Raw genomic sequence first — 21026 nt, 5'->3', positions numbered from 1 at the left:
CAGGGTAGGTGACCATTTGTGTACACCTTGGGCTTCGGGGCTGGCATTTTAACGACGATTATTAGTAATTCTGGTTTGGGTGGCAGCAACACTCAGGGCAGACCACGTGGTGCTGGGATGAAGCCAGAACACCCCAATGCAAAGCTCCCCAGCTTTCTCCCTGCCCCTGACCTTTGATTGTTTTGTTTAATTTTGTTTTGGGGCCATAGCCGAGAGATGTTCAGGAGTTAATTCCAACTATGAACTCAGGAATCACTTCTGGTGGTGCACAGGAAACCTTATAAGGTGCCAGGGATCGAAAGCAAGCACCCTACCCACTATGCTATCTCTCTGGCACCCTGGCCCTGAGCCTTGACACTGAAAACCCCCAGGCAGATCCTGGAGGTCACAGACAAAGTCTTTCAACCCCCACCTCTGGTGGTCTCTGGTGCAGGGTATCTCAAGAGACCCCAAGCACAGATGCAGTGTGGCCCCAGAAATGAAAAGGCCATTTCACTTAACCCTTCACTGGTCTGCAAACATCTACTGTTTGTGTGAGATCTGGTCTTGTACCTCCTTATCTTTTTCTCATAACTTCCTGACCAGTGCTCAGAGATCTACTCCAACTGGGCAGGGAGTGGAGGTGGAGTGGGGGAAGGGGTCCTGGTCCCGGTGGTGCCTGGGGAACCGTACGGCCAGGAACTGAACCAGGCTACTGCAGGCAAAGTCTGTGCACCAGCCCACTGAGTTATTTCTGCAAACCCAGCACCCCAATTTTGACACCAGGTCATGTGATGGGCTTCCCTGTGCTCCTTTCTCCTCGGGACCCACCTCGGCAGGCTTCTGGCTCCCTGAGCAGCCTCCGGGGAAGGGTTTTCAGTAACTGCCCCCAGCTCTGCAATTTCCCTAGCCTGTCCTCAAGCTGAGAGCACGGGTGGGGGGTGGGTAGGGGGGGCGCGTGCAGCTTGCTACACGGGAGGCTGCTGCGTGGGAGGTTCTTGCTTATAAACAGCCTTATTGTAACCCAGGAACAGCAGCGCCGACCCACAGCACTGAACGACCCTCTGGAACACCTGCGGGAGCCTGTGGTAAGGGCCACCACTGGGCCCCAAGAGTCGTAGGCACTGCCTGAATTCAGGTGAAGCCACCTCTCACGGGGGGGGGTGGGGGGGGGCTCCGTTTCCTCATCTATAGGTGAGTGCAGCCCTTATAAGCACCGACCATCAGCCCCAATGACCAGCAAACAGGCCAATGGAACCTGCTGAAAGCTGAGCACGCTCCCTACCTGTGCACCTGACCCGCCCACCCCACCCCCGCGCCATGCTTCAGCCACAGTTCTGCACCACAGGCAGACAGATTCACATGTGGCTTACACACCTCCAACACAGGGCTGAGCATGATGCTTTATTTAGGTGGGTCCAGACAATAGATATAGGCTTCCCACGCGTGCTGTGGCCAGCACCCCAGAAAACCTCACACGTGCCACTTAATTCCTGGGGGCAGCAGCCACAAAACCCCAGGGTCCCACTAAACACTGCCTGGAGAGCAGTGTCCACATGGCAGAGCACCACTGCCCAGACAGGAGGGGACAACTGGCTTTCATGGTGTCTGGGCTCGGGCTCCAGGGAGGGCCATGAGGCTGCGGCCCCCAGGTAGAGGGACAGGCACTGAGACCTAAGCACTGGGAACTCAGCCGGTGTTGCTTTGGGACAGGCAGCGGTCAAAGACACCCTGTCCAAAGGAACCATAGGCAGAGCGTCATGGGACAGAAGCCGGCATTTGGGGGCTGACAGGCTGTGTGCATACAAGCATGGCCTGGCCAGGCACGGGGACCCTCTTAGAGCAGGCATGGGTATCGCTGGCAGAGAGGCCACATCTAATTTCCTAGCCCGCTGGCATGAGGGAGGCCCCCAGGGAGAGCAAACAATGGAACACCATCAAGCTATTTCAGAACTTCAATTTTCAACCTATTTCCACGTATGTACCAGGGGAAAGCGGATTATTTTATGAGCCACTCAGGCAGAAACAAACCACGGTGACAATAATAATTTATACATCAGCCTTGATAACTGTACCACCGTTTGCCTCAAGCCGACTATGTTCCAGTGGCAATGACTTTTCCTTTTATTTGGGGGCCCACACTCGGTGGTGCTCAGGGGCTACACCTCGCTGTGTACTTCAGGGACCTCCAGGCTATGTGCAGGGCCACAGAGTGCTGGGATGGAACCCAGGCCTCCTCCAAGCAATGTCTGTCTCCAGCCCCCTGAATTCTCTGAATTCTCTCCTGCGCAGCAATGATTTCTGCAGGACGGCAGAAAATTTCTGTGAACTGGCACCAGTCCGCAAACCAGCGGTTGAAACTAAAAGACCAAAATATTGTTCATTTAAAATTTTCCACACGAAGCGGTAAATGCAGCAAACATAGGATGACATCATAATCTCAGTAACTCTATGTATTCAATAAAAGAAAGGTCTGAGCTGCAGCGATGGCACAGCAGGTAGGGCGCTTGCCTGCCTGCACACATCAACCTAGGTTCTATCCTCAGCACCACATCTGGTCCCTGAGCACAGCCAAGAGTGATCCCTGAGCACCACATACACCCCTCCCCCACTGCCCTGGGTTAGGGTGTTTGCCTTGCATGCTGCTGACCCGGTTTGATCCCCAGCACCATATAGGATCCCTATACATTGCCAGGAGTGACTACTGAGCAGGACTAAGCCCTAAGCACTGCTGCATGTGGACCCCAAAACAAACCAAAAAAATTTGTTTTTTTCATCACTATATCACTGTCATCCCTTTGTTCATTGATTTACTCGAGCAGGCACCAGTAACGTCTCCATTCGTCCCAGCCCTGAGATTTTAGCAGCCTCTTCTTACTCGTCTTTCCCAACACTGCCGTATTGAAGGCTCTTTCAGGGTCAGGAGAATGAGACCCGTTATTTTTACTGTTTTTGGCATATCGAATATGCCATGGGTAGCTTGCCAGGCTCTGCCGTGCGGGAGGGATATTCTCAGTAGCTTAGCTTGCTGGGCTCTCTCCAAGATATATATATATATATATATATATAATATTTCCCTCTATGATTTGTTGCTTACTATCTGAACCCCATCAAATATGGTGTGGTGATTATGGAAAATGGGTAGGGAGTATCTTATGAATGTGTCTTATGATGCAGCTTTTGCGGACGTGTGGTCCAGGAATATGTTCACTCATATGTGAGGCTCGGCCTGAGCGTGTGGAAAGCAGCCTGGAGCATGGTAGCAGTTGGGCAGTAGAAGTCTGCTGCCGGGGGGCTGGAGGTAGGGAGGGTTCTCACCACCCCACTCTGTGGTGCCCCAAGTGAAAACAGCCTGGTGAAGAGTCTGGTGGCATGGTTAATGGGGGTCTCATTTTATGCTCCCTTCCAGGAGCATATATTTTTATTTTTTTATATAAATAAAAATAAGATGGGGGGGGTGCTAGAGTGATAGAACAGTGGGTAGAGTGCTTGTCTTGCATGTAGCCATCCCGAGTTCAATCCCCAGCACCACATATGATCCTGGGAGTCTGTCAGGAGTGACCCCTGACCGGTAGTAAGCCCTGAACATTGCCGGGTGTGGTCCCCCCAAAAAAAGCAGCTGCCCGGCACAGTTCACACAGCTAGTAAGGTCTGTCCTGAGCCATGCCTGAGGGAAGCCGTCACTCCCCGGGGGAGGCGCCCCTCCCAGCTAGCAGCTGCCATGTCTGTCAGGGGCTGCTGCTCCACCCACTCATTTGTCACTGAGGGGGGAGGGGGTGCTTGCATTCCCAGGGAGCACAGGGTTAAGGGGGTGTGCCCAGGGTCTGCTGCCTGGCGCTGAGAGGAGACTAGCCCCTGCTCAGCTATTCCCAGCTCTGGGGCGGGAGACCTGGCTTCCGGGGCCTGTTCTGTTTAGGTTCGGTTCGGGTGTGGGGGACACACCTGGAGGTTTCTGCAGGACCGTGCCATGGTGGGGACGCCACACAAAGCCTGCCTCGGTCCTGTACACCATGCTGGGCACACCTAAGGGCTCTTCCCTAAAAATACTGCTGCTCCTGCCTGCTCCGTGCGGGACCTGCCTGCTCTGACTGAGCTGGGACACCCTCAGAGCCCACCACGGCACTCAGCACTTCGGAAGCCCATCCATGTCCATAAGATGAGGGCCTGGCTGACCGTGCAGGCCAGGCCTGGAGGCGGCAGCCATGCTGAGTGTGGGCCTGTGGGAGGAGTGGGTGACCCCTCCAGACTGAGTTGTTGGTCTACAATGCACGCAGGCAGAGGCTGGTGACCACCTCAGGCCTTGTGGGGAAGGAAGTGGGGGTTCGGTTCCAGCTTTTTCCCCAGACTTCAGGTACTTAGGGGCAGCACTTCCGCAACCCCCAGCTGGCTTTCCTCTCAGGGGGAACAAAAGGGTCTCCTGAGGTAATTCTTAAAAAATATTTACTATCATTATTATTATTATTATACTTTGGCTTCTCGAAATGCGCCAGCAGTGCTCAGAGGGCCAAGAATCAAATCAGCATCAGCTGCATGAAAGGCAATTACCTGAATTCCCGCTCTCTGTCATGTCATAAATTACCATATTTTTCTGCATTGTAGAAATCTGGGGTCTACTTCCAGCTCTGTGCACAAGGACCAATCTTGGCAGTGCTTGGAAGACCACTGGGTACCAGGGCCCGAACCCAGACTCCTGCATGCAGAGCACACTCTCTGCCTCTGGGTTTGTTATTTGATTTCAGCTAAGCCAGCATTCCACTCTTTCAATTCAATGCTCCCCATAGAACTATACTTAGCAAACAGTGATCTAACCGGCCGGACATCCTTTTGCTTTGTTTTGTTTTGCTTTGTTTTGCTTTGCTGTTTGGCCACACCTGGAGGTGCTCAGAGCTATCTCCTGGCTCTGTGCTTAGGGATCACTCCTGGCGGGCTGAGGAGAACATACATGGTTCCAGGGATCGAACCCAGGTCAGCAAGCAGTATGCAAGGCACACACCCTACCCGCGGGACTATCTCTCCGACACCCCCGCATACTGGTTTAGGTCACTCAGTTCATCTCCTCCCTTGGGTCACCTGAGTTCCTCACATGGGGCCTCGCTTCACGGGCTCCCCAGGTCCTGGCACTATCCCCCGTGAGTGTCCTAAGGACCAGAGACCTTTTCAATGAGGACCAGGCTCAACTCGCCAAGTCGTTGGCTTCCCAGCCCACCCTTTCTGGATGGTTCTGGCCCAGACCCCAGCGGGGCTCACTCTCGTTCCAGACACAGCCTGACCATCCTCTCTCTCGCCCGAGTGCGAAAAAGCACTCGCCTCCTAGCTCCCTCAGTCTAAGCATCCTCACAGCAGGCGCGACTGGGGACAGTCTCCCAGGAAGGCCCAGAGAAGGAAAAGAGTCCAGCCTGTGGGATCCCTCCCATAACTCTGCCATGAGGGCCAGGAATTGCTAAGGGTGCTCTGAGGACTCCTAGCATCCCTGCAACCTCTGCTGTGGGGGCTGCTAAGAAGGTTCCCTGAGCCCCTACAGGCTGCTTCTCCCAGCAGCAGTTTCTGCCCTTGGTGGGGAGTTGAATGCTGTGCACACATGCGAGCGCGCATACACACACACACACACACACACACACACACACACACACACACCACACACACACACACCCCCACACACACACCCCATACACCTGCGCGTGTGCACACACACACTCATACCCCTGCCCCACCCGAAACTTAAAAGGCAGACTAATAGGGAACTGGGGTCTTCACATAAGTCCCAAATCGCGGCTATGGAGACACAGATGCCAGAATCAGTGGGAGACGGCCCTGGGGCAAGAGCAAGAGCAGCATCCTGGGTTCAATCCCCGGGGCTGTCGGGTTCTTCCTCGAGCACTGGGGGTGGCCCTGCAGTCGATGCGACACCACACAGTCAGACCAAGCCCTGAAGCAGACGGTCCAGCTGGCCAGCTGGCCCCAGGGGTGGTTACTGCACACTCTGGGGAGTCACCCACAAGAACAGGGGGTCAAGTCGTTTGCCTTGCATGCGGCCAAGCCCCTTGCCATCCCAGGCACCACCCCGAGAGATCCCCGAGCACAGAGCCCTGAATACCAGGTAAGTCCTGGGTACTTCTGGGTGTGGCCCCAACACCACCACCATCATGCCCCCAAAAGAAAAGAAGAAAGGAGGGGGGAGGAAGCAGGAGGGAGAGGGAGGAGAAGAAGGGAAGAATGAGGAGCAGAAGAGAAGGAATAAAGCAGAAGAGGGAGACTGGGGGGAGGCGGAGGGAGGAGAGAAGGGAGGAAACAGGGATGAGGAGACAGGATGAGGTAGAAACGCACCGGGAAGGAACCCCTGAGAAGACAGGCAGAGACTGGAGCAACGCAGGTGCAAGCCAGGGGACACCAGTGACACAGGAGCCTGCGCAGGCCAGGAGGGGAGGGGGGCTCTGCGGCTCCCTGATTCAGGCTTTGGGCATCCTCCCAAGGACACTCCTGTCCCTTTGAGCAGCTGAGCTTGTGGCTCCTAGTCACGGCAGCACGGGCCACATTTCCCCCTTCCTCAAGTCCAGCCAGCAGTGCAGCCCACCGCCCTGACGCTCTAGACCTGTACACCTGAACCCCGAGCGCGGCTCCGGCCCCAGTCAGCCCAGAGAGTAAAGAGCGCGGCCAGTGACGGGCTCCGGCGCGGGCTTCCCCGTGGGCTGTGATTTCCTTACTCTCTGGCACGGCTCCGTGGCAGGCAGTGAGCTCCGCCTCTCCCCGGCCAGCAGGTGAAGGCGAAGGGCTCCAGGTGAGGCACAGGCTGGATCCTTGGGCATCCTCAGCCACCCGGTGGTGAGGGTGGCGGGGGGAGGGGGGACTGTGGCTTCCGTTGCCACCAAGTCGGGGGGGCCCTGGCTGGCTCGACTTGCACGCGGGAGTCTATTTCTCACTCCAGGCCTCCGAAATGTTAGCCAAAGGCCAGGGAAAAGTCCTCCCTAGCCTGCCCCCGGCTCTCCCTGCTGGAGGGGAGTCTGTGGACAGGGACTATCTGAGGCGGCAGAGGGTTCCAGAAAGGGGAGGCAGGAGGCCAAGTGGACAGTCCTACTCCTGCCCGGCCAGCCACATCAGAGCTGGCTGGAGAAGACACTTTGCGGGCTTGTGGTTCCCTCCCTCCATTTTTGCTGTCAACAGTAACAGGAGGAGCAAGGCTGCCTCTGGGGTTCCCCCATCCCGCCTCCATTCGGTCCACTGGGCCCCACTGGGCCCCACTGCAGAGACCGAGGAGTGCCAGTCCTGGCCAGAGCAGAGCAGTTGGCTCAGAAGCATCACCCAGGCCAGTGTCCTTGAGGCAGTGTCCTGAGGAGGATCGAAGCACAAAGGCCAGTCCCAGGGGACAGAGGCGGGAGCGAGGGGGTGTGGCCGGCGGGGGCAGGTGGGCTGGGAACAGATTGGAAGAGAGTCTGGAGTCTTCCTTGGGAGTGGGGAGCCCAGCAAAGGAGGCTCTACTAGGGGGACGAGAGGGACATGCACAGCCCCTTGTCCCTTTGGCCCACATACACAGGTCCGGGCTCTGCCCCCCTGGGAGTGACCAGCAGCCTGGGCCCAGCGCCTGGGGGCAGACGGTCCTCCCACCTCACAGCCCAGGCTCGGGGTCACGGGGGTGGGGGGGGGAAGGGGGGGGAAGTGGCCAGCCCCACCTGCTGCCCTGGGATCCAGCTCACCCTCTCGAACTCCCCCCACAAGGCACCCAAAAGACACCGTGATGAACAGGCATTTGTGGTGCTGGAAAACAAGTCAGTGCAAGGAACTGGGGCTAGATGGAGGTTCAGAGGCTCTGAGGCTCGACAGCTCTCGCGCCTCCCCCATCCTCCTCCTGCCACAGGGCTGGGGTGGGAAGCGGGGAGCAGGCTGCAGGCGGGAGCAGCTGGCCCGGCGGGTGGGTGGTGGGTGGTGTGATGTACACGCTAGGGGTTTTGTCATGCTGTCTACACAGCCGTTCGGTGTGCCTACAGCCAGGAGCCCCAAAATAGGGAAGCCGTGCTGGGAAGCCAGGGGGGGAGGCAGGCGCTCGGCCACCGCGTGACGTCAGTGGCTGGAGGTACTCCTGCCCCCCACCCCGGGGTTTCCTAGCAACTGCCCTATTTTGGGGAACACCAAGTGTCACAGGGAGGCTGGCTCGGAATCACATAGAAGAGGGGCAGAACCCCGCCCCCCATCACCACCCGCTATTCCCTCCCCCCCCCTCAGTGTGGTCCTCTCCAAGCTGGCTGCAATGTGGCCAGCCTGGACGGGCTCCAGGCGGCCACCAGCTACCCCACAGGTGTGCGGGCAGCCTCCAGGACCAGAAGCCGGCAGAGACCCCCTGCTCATCTTCTTGCACATGCACCCATTGCTCTCCACCAGGAAGAGCCCAGTTGCCATCTGTTGTACCTCCAACCGAAGCAATCCGCCTGAAAGGCAGCTAAGAAAGGAACCACACTGGCCCTGGGCACTTGGCCCCACAGCTGGGCCCGGAGGGCACCTCCAGGATGCCAAACTCCCCCCCCCCCCCCCCCCCCCCCGCCACCACCAACAGAGTCCAGGCCAGACATATCTTCTGGGACATTTCACAGCCTAGGAGAGGTGTTCTAGAAAGTTCCAGGGAACATTCTCCATACTTGCTGGACTTTTTTCTATTTTTTTTTTCTCCACTCCGACAGTCTATCATTTTCTCTGCGCCACATTTATTCTGGGAGAATTAAAGCATTCCGCCAGGGCCGGGCATTTTGGCAGTGGCTAATGGCAGATCCGCATGATGAATACGAACATTTTTCTGCAGTGATTGCACACCCAATTTGCAATGAATGATCCGATTAAGTTAAGAAGGTGACGTGCTGGACTTCCAGGAATATGCTGCCGCCGGCTGGGTCTGCACGGTCCCGCCCAGGCCCTCCCACTTCAGCAGCGGAGACCTGAGAGTCCGTCACCCTCTCACCTTCTCCAAGTCCTGATGAGACAGACGGTTCTGGCTAAGGTTCCCACTGCCCCCACCCCCCACCCCCCAAGGAGAGCGGTTCACGCCAACAACCACCAGGACAAACGCTGGGATGGGCAGGGGGGACTGGGCAGGCACCCAGCTCCCCCTCCAGGCAGCTGAAAGGTGGCCACAGCTCTCGTTGAGCCCAGGTGCCCGTGGTGACCTGGGGCGGCCACTCCTCCGGCTCCTTCTCCACCCCCAGGCAGCTCTGACGAGCACCCGCTGGACCGAGTGCAGAGGCCGGCCGCTCGGTCAGCGGAGAGAAATCATATGCAGAAACAGGTCCTCGTGGGCAGGGCTATGGGGACAACTGTCCTGCAGAAGAAGAGACAAGTGCTCATCTCCACACTGGGGCTCTGCTCCCCTGGCCTCCCGCCTTCCTGGCTCTGAACAACTGGGCCTCTGGGCCTTTGCACATGCAGTTTCTCTGTCTTTCCACGGCCCTGCCGGCCTCTTCCAGCTGGGACTCATTCTCAGTGCCGTGGACCAGGCCATGGCCCCAAGATGCGAGGAGTGTGTCCATGGGCACTTCCCATGCTGTTGTCCTGCTTGCGGGGTGACTGCTGAGTCTACCCCAAAAGAAGGACGTTTTTGAAGGAAAAAAAGAAAAGGCAGGGGTGAAAGAGTGTGGCCAGGCCAACCAGAATCGGTATGTAAACCAAACCACCCAACATATCCAAGAAGCTAACATGTGTTGAGCATCCAGGGGTTTCCCAGGCCTCTTGTGCACGGTCCCTGGGGTGGAGAGGGGCTCGGAGAGGCCAGTTACAAGGCTGCTCTGGGCCTCCTCCCTCTGCATCCCAAAATTTTAAAAACCAGGTCTGGGGCTGGAGAAATGGTAGAGTGAGCAGGTACTTGGCTTGCATGTGGCCAAACCGGGTTCAATCCCTGGCACTCCACATGGTCACGAGGTGATCCCTGAGCTCAGAGCCAGGAGTAAACCCTGGGTACCACTAGGTGTGGCACAAACCAAAACAAGCAATAAGTCTGTTACTGTTAATGGTTAATGGGGGAAAAAAAAACCTGAAGCCTGTTCATAATCCAGAAGAGAGAACCTCACTGTGGCAGCACAATAGAAGAGCACTCGAGGAAGAGTATGCTGAAACCAAGAACCAACCAATCCCTGCAGCCAGTAGATCAGAGTGCACAGGAGCAAGCCTGCCCGGGGCTGAACAGCTGGATCCGGTCTTCATGTACCTCAGGTTCTGCTCTGGGGGCTCAGAACGAGGGGTCATCCAGCCTCTGCCAGTCCCTAAGCACAACAGGGGCCTCCAGTCTACAACTAGAAAATCCAACATGCTGCATCTGAACTGGGGTCTTTGCACGTGCAAATTCCCCATCCTTCCATGAGAGAGTGCTCAGAGGGCTGGAGTGTGTGCTTTGCAAGTCGACGGTTCAGCTTCAACCTCTAACACCATGTAGTAGTCCCCAGAGCAGGGCCTGAACACAGAGCAGAGTGCAGCCCTGAGCACTACTTGGTGTGGTGCCCAAAGCCAACCGAAAAAATAAAACTGGGTTGGCTCTCCAGCACCGTCTTTAGCAAGGAAGGAAGCCCTTGGCAATGCTCAGCTGCAAAGCCGTGTCCCTACAGCACTTTTTGACTCATGATCCACAGACGCCTCCGGCCACCGCCAACCAGCCTCTGTTCCTCCTGGAGTGGAGCCCTCGGCCTGCCTCTCCGACTATGGAAACCTCCGGGTCCTCCAGATCCAGGGAGTCGGTCAGCTGAAATCATCTGTGGAGATTCAGAACAGCTGAATCCCAGGCTGGATGAATCTTCCCAAGTGGGACTGGCCTCCCTCCCCTCGGTTTCCAGCCAGGGCACCCAGACGTGGGGTCAGTCAGTCCCAGCCACCAGGTGGCCACACCAAGACCAACATGTGAGAGCATCTAGCGACAGCTGTGGACTCCAGCTGCCATACTCGCAGGGGGTGCAGGGGGCAGGAGGGATGGGAGGAGCAGCGTGCTTTGTGAGAGGCAGAACCAAAGCATCATCTCCAAGGTTCACCCTCCGTGGATCATTCTGGGGATCAGGAAAGTCACGAGAGTTTGGGTACACTGTCGATGTGGGCAGATACATGCTCCCCACTTAGGACTGTGCAGAATCCATTTCCCATCAGGTCATCAGATGGTGATGGTCCCCAAGCCAATAAAACTGAGGTCCTTGGATCTGAGACATCTGGATGCAGAGACACAAGGGGTGAATGTGCAGTGCAGATGGGGCAGAGCCAGGGGGAGGAGGTGGGGGCACCAGGCAGCATGTCCATGGTAAGTCCCTAGCCATAAGATGCCAGCAAGGGCCCTGCCCTGAGCAGCAGGACAAGCAGGGCCCTGACAATGCCCGGACTCTCCACTGCCATCCCCGAGAACTGTCAACAGTCGGTCTCTACACATCCAGGCACCCACTCTGCTGCACTTAATGAAGGCAGGGAGCAGTACAATAGCCAAAGGGTGTAACTTTCTCAAGTTTAGCACTTCAGCGTCATTGTTATTATTGATGTTGTTGGGGTGGAGTGATAGCACAGCGCTAGGGCGTTTGCCTTGTGTGCAGCCGGCCCGGCCGAGCCAGGTCCAATTCCTCCGCCCCTCTCGGAGAGCCAGGCAAGCTACTGAGAGTATCTCGCCTACACGGCAAAGCCTGGCAAGCTCCCCGTGACGTATTCGATATGCCAAACACAGTAACAACAAGTCTCACTATGGACACATTACTGGGCCCACTCAAGCAAATCGATGAACAACGTGAGGAACAGTGCTACAGTGCAGTGCAGTTGTGATTACGGGTGTTTTTGGTCACACCCAGCAGTGCTCAGGGGCTACTCCTGGCTATGTGCTCAGGGATCTCTCCTGGTGGTGCTGGGGTGCCACGTGGGGCGGGGTGAGGACTCTCTTACTGAACATCAGCTGTTACTAAGCCAGTGGCTTGCATTTGGAGGGTCACCTGACTCATGTTCTGATGGGATCCCTTTGCTCAACCACTGTCCACTTACTGAACAACGACTGCATGCCAGAGCCCGGCCTAGGAAGTGGGGCAGCAAGCACAGGTGGGCCCAGCCAGAGGGGGAGTGCGCTGGGGGGTCAACTGGGCAGGAGATGGCTAGGGTGCTGAATGCTCCCATGGCAACGTGGCGGGCTTATGAACACGGGTGATGAAGTACAAACACGAGTGCAGGGTCGCCACTGACGTCAACCCCGTCCCTCTAGGGAAGATGCACTTAGGAACTCAGCCTCCATCTCACCTGGACAGTTCTCAGTGTGGAGCCCATTCAAGACAGTGAAGGAGTCTGGGGGTGCATGTGGGGTATCCACTTGTGAGCTCCCGGGACATCTGGAGGGCAGGGCAGGCTCTCATTCAGAGCACCAGGAAGCCGTGTTTGCCCACCCAGGTACCTGGGCTGTTCCACTAAACAGGCTCCCAGGGAAGCAGATGTGGCCGGCCACCTTCAGGGAACAAAAAATCCCAACCAGGTGTCCCGGGAGCTCACAAGAGGACAGAGCCATTAGTTCCCTCACGTGGCATCCTGAGCCTGAGTGCAGAGCCAGGAGTAAGCGCCTGGCACCCTGACCTCCATGGGGCAATGTGAGGTATGGGAGGACTACGGCCCTTGTCTGCTTTGCACCATCTGAATGGCTCTGCAGAGCACAAAGGGAAAGAGTATGTGGAGTTATCACTCTGGCTAATACTTTATGGCACAGAACTCTTGAGGCTAGCCTCCCTCCACCCAACCCCAGCTCAAAGCATGACCCAGACTCTCCTGTGAGGCCCATCTTACAGATCAAGAAACTGAGACTCCCCAAGCACCGAGGACACCCAAAGCTCCCACAGGCACAAGCTGGACTCAAATCCAGACCCTCTGGACTGCACGTCATGCAACCACTCTGCCTGGCTGTGGGTCAGCAAGGGCCTGCTGAGGGGGGTGCAATGACCCAAGACCCTCCAGCCCACCCCCACCCCCACTACACTGACCCCTCTGTTCCCTCTTCAGAGCCTTCACCAACATTTTACAGGCATTTCCCACTTTCTTTCTTCTGCCCGTTTCTAATATTCTGGAATGAGCTAAAAATACGACCTATAACCTATAAAAATAATGATATTCTCATGCTTGTCTACTCTGGCAGGAAAAACTTCCCTATTAGGATAAATCAGGAGATGTGCAGTTCCAGCCAAGAGTGAAGAGATGATGGCAAAGGCGAGAAAAGGGAAAGGGTGCAGCCCGCAGGGTGAGCACGCGGGTGATTTATGCCTGTGCAGAGTGCAGGCTGGGAGTGGATGAAGGAGAGAGAGGACAGATGAGGAAGGAGGGGGGGAAGGAGCAAGAGAGAGGAGGGAGGGGAACATAAAGTAACAAAATAGGAGACTGACACCCAAGAATAGCCGAGATAAGTACCAGGAGGTTCACTCCATGGCCTGGAGGCCAGTCGCACATGCTAGGGGAAAAGGCAGCTCAGATGGCGACGGGAGCGCCAAATAAAGGGTGTTGGGAGGACCCTCCCAGGATGAGAGATGCATGTTGAAAGTAGACTATGGACCAAACATGACTGCCACTCAATTCCTCTTTTGCAAACCATGGCACCCAAAAGGAGAGAGAGAACAAAAGGGAATGCCCTGCCACAGAGGCAGGGTGGGATGGGAGGGTGGGGGGGATGGGAGGGACACTGGGACCTGTGGTGGTGGAAAATGGGCACTGGTGGAGAGATGGGTACTCAATCACTGTATAACTGAAACCCAAGCACAAAAATTTGTAAGTCTACAACTGTACCTCATGGTGTTTCACTAATAAAAATTATAAAATTTAAAAAATTTAGAAAAAGAGAGAGGGAGGGGAGAGAGGAAGGGGAAGGAGAGGAAGAGGAAGGGAAGGGGGAGAGGCGGAGTAGCGGGTGAAAGGGAGCCCCTGCACAGCAGACGGTGCTCAGTCACTGAGCCCTGGGGGGCTGGGGTGGCACATTCACAAAGACCTTCCGACCCACACCAGAGCCGAGCACTGGAGACTGCACTGCAGCTGGCAGCACAGGCTCCACGACAGCAAGGCCAAGGGTTCGAAGAAGGCTGGTCTCCTGGAAACGCCAAGAAAAGCCTCAGCATCTGCCTCAGGGCTCAGCCGCTGCTTCTTCAGGGCGGCTGCACTGCCTGACATGTTCACGAACCGAGGCCCTGTTTAAACGCGCCCCCAGCGATGAGAGGATGAGCCTCCACAGGGGCGTCCTGGCTCGGGGGCTCAGGGACATGAGCGCACACTGGGCGCTTTTCCAAGCCCATAACGAAGTCACTTTCATGACTGGAATAATCGCCGACTGCTTCTGGAGTTATCCGCAGAATTGAAAAACCAGAGAACTATGCATGATTTCAGGGGTCTACTGGAGGTCTTGGAACCCTCCCCCCATAAAAGGGACTACTGTGTATATTTTTGGGGGGACGTGTGGAGCAGGGGGCCTACCCGGTGTTGCTCAGGACTTACTCCTGGCTCTGAACTCTCGGAACAATCATGGTGGAGCTCGGAGGACCATATGGGGTGCCAGGAATCGAACCCCAGTCAGCAGTGTGCAAGGCAAGCGCCCTACTCGCTGTACTGTAGCTCCAGTCCCATAGTATCAATTTATAGAGTCAAAGTGCAATGTGCAATACATCTAGGGGTGGAGACCGTGATAAGCACTTGTGCATTACGTATGCGCATGTGTGCCGAGTACAGAGCGCGGGTCAGGGACAGGTAGGGAGCTGCTTCTCCAGGTGGCCCAGCCAGCATGACAACTGGGTCAGACTGTTCCTGCCCTCCCTGGCTGTGCCAGATGGCTGCTCTGTGGTCACACGGTGCTCGTCACGCTCAGTCCCAGCAGATGCACAAAGGGACAACTGCTAACGGGTAGGGGGCACCCGCTAGCCCTCCCCCTGGGTTCCAACAGATGCCCGCTGTATGACGGTTTCTTTGGGCACTGAGGTGCTGCTGGGTAGTGACTAACAATTTCAAAGGCTGCAGTCACCTTCGTGCTGCCCCCCTGACCTGGGCGGAAATCAGACATGCAAAGGCAAAGGGAGAGAATGATCTGGAAAGGGAAGGGCGTGTGCCTTTGGGCTGGGAATACACGCGGATGAGCCTGAGCCTGGTTCAAACCCCCGGTTCTGCGGCTTCCCGGTGGCAGGAACTCGGGCAGGTTTCCCGTCAGAGCCTCCGGGTCCTCCCGGGTCGCAGCAGAGGAAGAGGTTGCCAGCTGGGGTGGCTCAGCTCGCCAGATGATGTCACTTGAAAGAGGAGGAAGGGTGGGAAGGCAAGGCAAACACCCAAACCGGCTGGCTGGCTGACGGGGCTGGCAAACTGCTTCCTCTAGCGATTCCGAAAAGGCTGCCCAAGGGAAATCAGGTAGAGTCTAAACTGCTCTGGGAGGAGTCATTCCCAGCTCAGAGCACCCCTGCTGGGGAAGAGGCAGGATCCCTAGGACCTAAGGAGGGGAGCGAGCAGGCAATACTTGGAAGTGAAACTGAGTCCCACAGGCAGCATCCTTTTTGACACCTTGATAGATACAAAACAATGAGATTCCTTTGTTTTACAGTCTACAGCCAGGCTTTCCGGCAAACTGCCAGCAGGCAAGAAGACTGTTTTTCCTGCAGAGGGTCCTAATTCCCATTGTGTGGCTTAGAACCTAGGGGAAAATGCAAAACAATAAACCATCTGCAGGCTTTCAGACAGTGCAATTTGCAAGAAGTGCTTTTACAATCTTCGCAGCGCTCTGCATTAAGACAGGATTAATTAATTGCTACATTAAAGGAAAGCACCTTTAACATTTCAATGACATAATCATAGGCAATTACCATCATATAAAGGAACACTTTATAATTAATGATGCTTCCACTTCCTGAAATGTGTACTCCTTCAGTCTTGAATTCCAAAGTGGTTGGCAGACAGAAGGCGCTAAATATAGATCAGGAACTAATATTTAAATCAGGTTTTAATTCACCTTTCAATATGAACGGTATGGCCAGAACAAAAGCGTTCTGCTTATCAGGAGTCTAAGTGCCACATCCAGGTCTTCTTCAAGTCGAAGAGGTTAAGGAAATATCCAGTAAGGATGGATTCGAACAGAAATGGCCAATAACTGCAGGCCTGGGATGACGGCCCCTAAACAGCAACCATTTTGCCCTAGTCAGCACATTAACTGCTTCCAGAGGCATTAAAATTCCCCACCCCCAAGTGTCCTGGTGTTGGCAGCTATGCTGAGTTATCACTCTCAAAAGCACTGACTCATCTCTGGGATTTCAAAATGAAAATGGGTTTTCCTTTCATTAGGGAAGTTTGCCACAAAGCTGCAAACCCCAGTTACCAAACCTTGGTCTAAAAGTGCTTCACAGGGAAGGACTTGGTTAGCACTGCACTTCCTGCACTGATATGGTCTCCATGTCACTCACACATGAGGACACCAAGATGATTACGGGACTGATCCAAGTGACCAGTGTCCCAGCAAAGGCCCGACTCAGACAACTGTCTAATCAGGCAGGATAAACGCTTTCTTAGGTGGTGACATTCACTGTCGTGACTCAAGCTGGGATTTATGGTAGCTAGAAAACCATTCGGAGTCCCAAAACTCCCCTACACCTAGTTCCTTGCAGAGGGAGCAAAATTTGACTCACAGAAACTTCTGGAAGTTTTTAGGAGGTTCTAAAGAGTTTCTAGAAGTTAAAAAAAAAACCTCCAAAGAGGTTTTTTCTGCCCTAAAAAAGTCTATGAATTGCTATTTCATTTCCAGTGTGACCGTTACCTGCTTGTGTCTATAAAATCAGAGGGTGAAACACCCCCCACCCCAAGGCAGCTGTGCGCCAAGTCAAGGTTTACCTTGTCATAATAGTATCGCAGGGCTCTGCTCAACTTATCATAGTTCATGTTTGTTTTGTTTTTTCGGAGTCCCCACAGTTTGGCCACTTCTTCTGCTTTGAGGAGCTTGAATTCACCATCGTTGGAAGTCCAGCAGATCAGATGCTCATGTTTCTGGTCCAGCAGTAACTGCAACAGGAACTGCCACAGCGTGATTGCACTCTCCATGCCTGGGGAGAAGGTGCAGGTCAGAGCCTCAGTGGGGAGCCCCTGCCCAGCCACCCTCCGTGTGCGCCCTCCCTGTGCCCTTCCGGCTCCCCACCGCCCAGAGAAACACAAGGACCCTGAGATGCATGCTTATCTACACCCGCAGGAGGCTCCTGGCTGCTCTGGAAAGCTGGTATGATTACCAGATGTCCACCAGTCCAGGGAAGCCCCCAGCACCCTCACATCTGCGCCACACCTGTCCCCGCAGAGGACAGCGGAGCCTCAGAGCCTTGCGGAAAAAGCCGGGATGGACAGTGGCCTCCTGGCCCGGAGAGAAGCTTCAAGGGCAAGTTGTGGGCATGGGGAGAGCCCCAAAAGAATGGGGCAACAATCCCTGACTCGGTAAGGAGAAGATGTGGAATTCTGGGGGGTGGGGTTGGGGGCAGGCACAGCAGGTGTGTAAGAATGACGCTGGATTCTGGCCACGGGAGACCTCAGTCCCCATGCTCTCACCCCACAGGCATTTTTCCCACTCTTTCTTCTCCCTTTCCCCAAGATAAAAGAGAACCCAGTTGGGCCACAAATAGGCATCTCCCTACTTCCCTCCCTGGGTTGGCCCAAAGGGCATCAAGGGATGAGGGTTTCTCAGAGTAGGGTAAGATTAGGAATAGTCTCCCAAATACCCACAGGGCATTTTACTTAGAGTCCTCTCTAACAGAGTTGTTTGTTTGTTTGTTTGTTTTTTTGCAAACATGAGTCTTTACAACCCATACAACTCTGAGAGGAAGTGAATGCTTTCACTGTGAGATTAAACCAGCCTTGCACCTCAGGAGTTTCCCATGGGCACTGCCACCAGGCAACAGAGGCAGCTGCTGCTCCCATATCCAATACACTCCACCCTTCCTGCCTTCCTCCCATCCACACTTCCTCCTTTCCTGCCTTCCTCCCTTCCACACTTCCTGCCTTCTGCCCTTCCTCCCTCCCTTCCACCCTTTTTCCCTCCCTTTCTCCCTGCCACATTCCCACCCTTTCTTTTACCCCTTCATCACTTAACCCCTTCTTCCCTCTGCCCTTCCCCCTCCCTTTCCCCCTTCCACCATTCCTCCTTCCCCCCTTTCTCCCTACTCTCCATTCCCCTTTTCTCTCTCCTCCCCTTCCCCTTTTCTCCCTTCCCCTAAATCCCTCCCCCACCTTCCCCCTTCCACCCTTCAGCCATTCCCAGGAGCACAGAGTGAGCCTCAGTCTTCCTACCCATCACTGGCATTCAAAACTGCTGCCACTTGTCTCAGACTCTCCGTTTCTTGGCGGACAAACCCTTAGAGCCATAAACCTTAAACTACCTCTGACACTTCAAGTGGCTGCTCGGAAGAAGCTGCTCCCAGTCCCAGGCCCCAGGTGTCAGGCAGCTGGGAGGGATGGAAGGCAAGTGGCTTCCTGAGGCTCCCCTCAGCACCCAGATGACAGATGGTATGAAAGGCCTCAATCCTGGACTAGGGAGATAGTGCAGGGGCTGACACACGTCTTGTGTGTGGTCTACCCTGGTTTGATTCCTGGCACGACACTGAGCCTGAGGGTCCCAAGCACCATGGGTGTGGTCCAGGCGGTACCCGGCATCACCAAGCAGGAGCCGCACCCCATCCTCAGGCCCTCACACTGAACCACCAGCCAAGTTGGCCAAGAACCACCAGGAGAGTTGGGGAAACGGAAGCTCACCGCTCCCCCCAAAAAAGCTTCTCCCTGTCTCAAGTGCTGGGGGAGAAGGCAGCTGGGATAGAGAAGGGACCACTAAGTCAGTGATGGTTGGAGGGATCGCTCGGGATGGGAGATGTGTGCTGAAAGTAGACAAAGGACCAAACATGATGGCCTCTCAGTATCTGTATTGCAAGCCAGAATGCCCAAAAGCAGAGAGAGGGTAAGAAGGTGCCCGCCACAGAGGCAGGGGGAGGGGTAGGCTGGGGGTGGTGAGAAGGATACTGATGACATTGGTGGTGGGAAAGGCCCATGGTGAAGGGATGGGTGCTCCATCACTGTATGGCTGAAACTCAATCATGAAAGCTGTATAACTGTATCTCACAGTGATTCAGCAAAGAAAGAAAGAAAGAAAGAAAGAAAGAAAGAAAGAAAGAAAGAAAGAAAGAAATCCTTCTATCCCTTCCCTCCGTCAAGTGCCTCAGTGCACTAGAGGGCTGGGTATGCTTTTATGTTGTTAAAAGTAAGTCACCGTGTGGGGCTGTGACTCACTTGCCCTCTTGAGTCATCCCCACCCCCATCCCTAGCTGTAGCCCAGGATTGTGGCCCTTTATCCCTGAGTACTGCCAGTGTTACCCCAAACCCAAAACCCAACCTGGGAGCAGGGCCCAGCTGGAGTCTGCACCCAGAAGGATTTGAGTGAAGGAAGATCCAAAGGTCTCATCATCACATGGGCGCCAGCAATGCTCAGGGGTTACTCCTGGCTCTGCACTCAGGAATCATTCCTGGCAGTACTATGGGGTGGGGGGTGGGGGAGCGTGGAAATCATATGGGATGCTGGGGATCGAACCCTGGTTAGCCACCTGCAAGGCAAGCAGCCTACCCACTCTATCACTCCGGTCCCTTGGGTACTTTCAAAATAAATCTTTCGACCATAATTGGGGCTGCAGGAGTTGCTTTGGCTCAGGACCACTGCATGGCGAGCCGCAGGCCTCTTCGAGCCGAGGTCTCCGGAGTGGCAGGGCACCGGGCTGAGATGTGGTCGCTGCCCCAGCTTGGGACCCCCACAAGCAACCCAAGCCCAGCACCCACTGCCTCCCCTGAGACAAGAGAGGTGGCGTGGGGGGGGCTGGCTCTGGACTCTGGGGGCACCTTGTCTCTGGCCCCATCACTGCACCAGTCGCCAAGCCTCCCCTTTCCCGACCCAACCAACCCCCCTCCCACTCCCCCACCCAACCACCCACGCCCCTCTCCCCCAACTCCCAGGCACTTCCAGTCCCTGGAGCAGGAGCACGTGGACACGTGACGCCGCCTCACAGTTGCATCCTGGGGCTCCTCTGCAGGGGGACCAAACAAGCGCTCTCAGGGAGCTGACCCTGGGGACAGAGGAGCGGGGACCCAGGGAAGGGAAGGAGGCCCTGAGCAACTGGGCCCGCAGCACAGCAGGGACACACACACACACACACACACACACACACACATACACACACACACACACACACACACACACACACACACACGGCTGGCAAACGTTCCCTTCCTCCCCCTCATGCCTCTCACCCCAGGCAGCAGTCAGGGCTACAACTGGGGGATGGGAGGGGGGTGCGGGGGAATGCATGTGGGGTGACTCAGGAGGAGCAGGTGAGTCACACCCCCACGGGGTGACTAAGGTGCCAGGTCCCCATGTGTGGAATCTCGGGCTACTCCCTTCCCCGCAGCGGGCTGACTCTCGCTGCAACCACACCTGCAGGCTTGCATCTGCAACCACACCTGCAACCACACCTGCAGGCTTGCATCTCCGGCATTTCCCATGGGTTGGGGGGGGCTGGGGCTCTGAACCCTCTTACCCCCTGGGTCTGAATCACTGGGGAAGTTATGCATGGGAGGTGGTGGGGTGGGGTTGGTGGGGGGTTGACAGTACTCCCTAAAGGACACCCTCTGGGTTCCTTTGCTTCTGATTTCCACCTTCTAATATTTAACTCTCCTATGGGCCTGCTTCACTCCCAACCCTGCCAGGATCTAACCTTAGGTCTCACGCAGTGCAAGGCAAGAGCCTGACCACTGAGCCACATTCCTGGCCCCCAGCAATTTTTGTGGGAAGGGAAGGAGGCACAGCCTGCAGTGCTCAGGGCTTACTCTTGGCAGTGTGCTCGGGGATCACTCCTGGTGGGCACAGGGGACTAAATGGGGTGCCGAGGATCAACCCCTATTGGCCACATACAAGGCAAGCACCCTAGCCTCTGTAGGACCTCTCTGGCCCCATCCCTGACCCCCATCTAAGGTTTGTCTTTCACAGGGTGGTTTTCCACATACAAGCAGGTTTCTGATTCTGTCCCCTCTGGGACACCGGAAACAAAGAAAAGGATGAA

The 21026-nt window shown here is 55.7% G+C and overlaps 1 protein-coding gene across 1 annotated transcript in view; it reads right to left on the bottom strand.

Moving 5' to 3' along the window:
• The window catches only part of ELK3 (ETS transcription factor ELK3), a 78401-nt gene that overhangs the window by 28935 nt on the left and 28440 nt on the right, over positions 1-21026 (bottom strand). Inside the window, exon 2 of the mRNA XM_056119856.1 lies at positions 16783-16991. Within this exon, the coding sequence (XP_055975831.1) occupies positions 16783-16989 (207 nt within the window). The 5' untranslated portion in view covers positions 16990-16991. The remainder of the gene's footprint in view (positions 1-16782; positions 16992-21026) is intronic.

Source organism: Sorex fumeus, unplaced genomic scaffold (genome assembly GCF_029834395.1).
Source record: "Sorex fumeus unplaced genomic scaffold, SorFum_2.1 ptg000003l, whole genome shotgun sequence".
Taxonomy (NCBI): Eukaryota; Metazoa; Chordata; class Mammalia; order Eulipotyphla; family Soricidae; genus Sorex; species Sorex fumeus.
The sequence above is the reverse complement of the archived record's forward strand: the minus strand, read 5'-3'. Positions and strand labels throughout refer to the sequence as shown.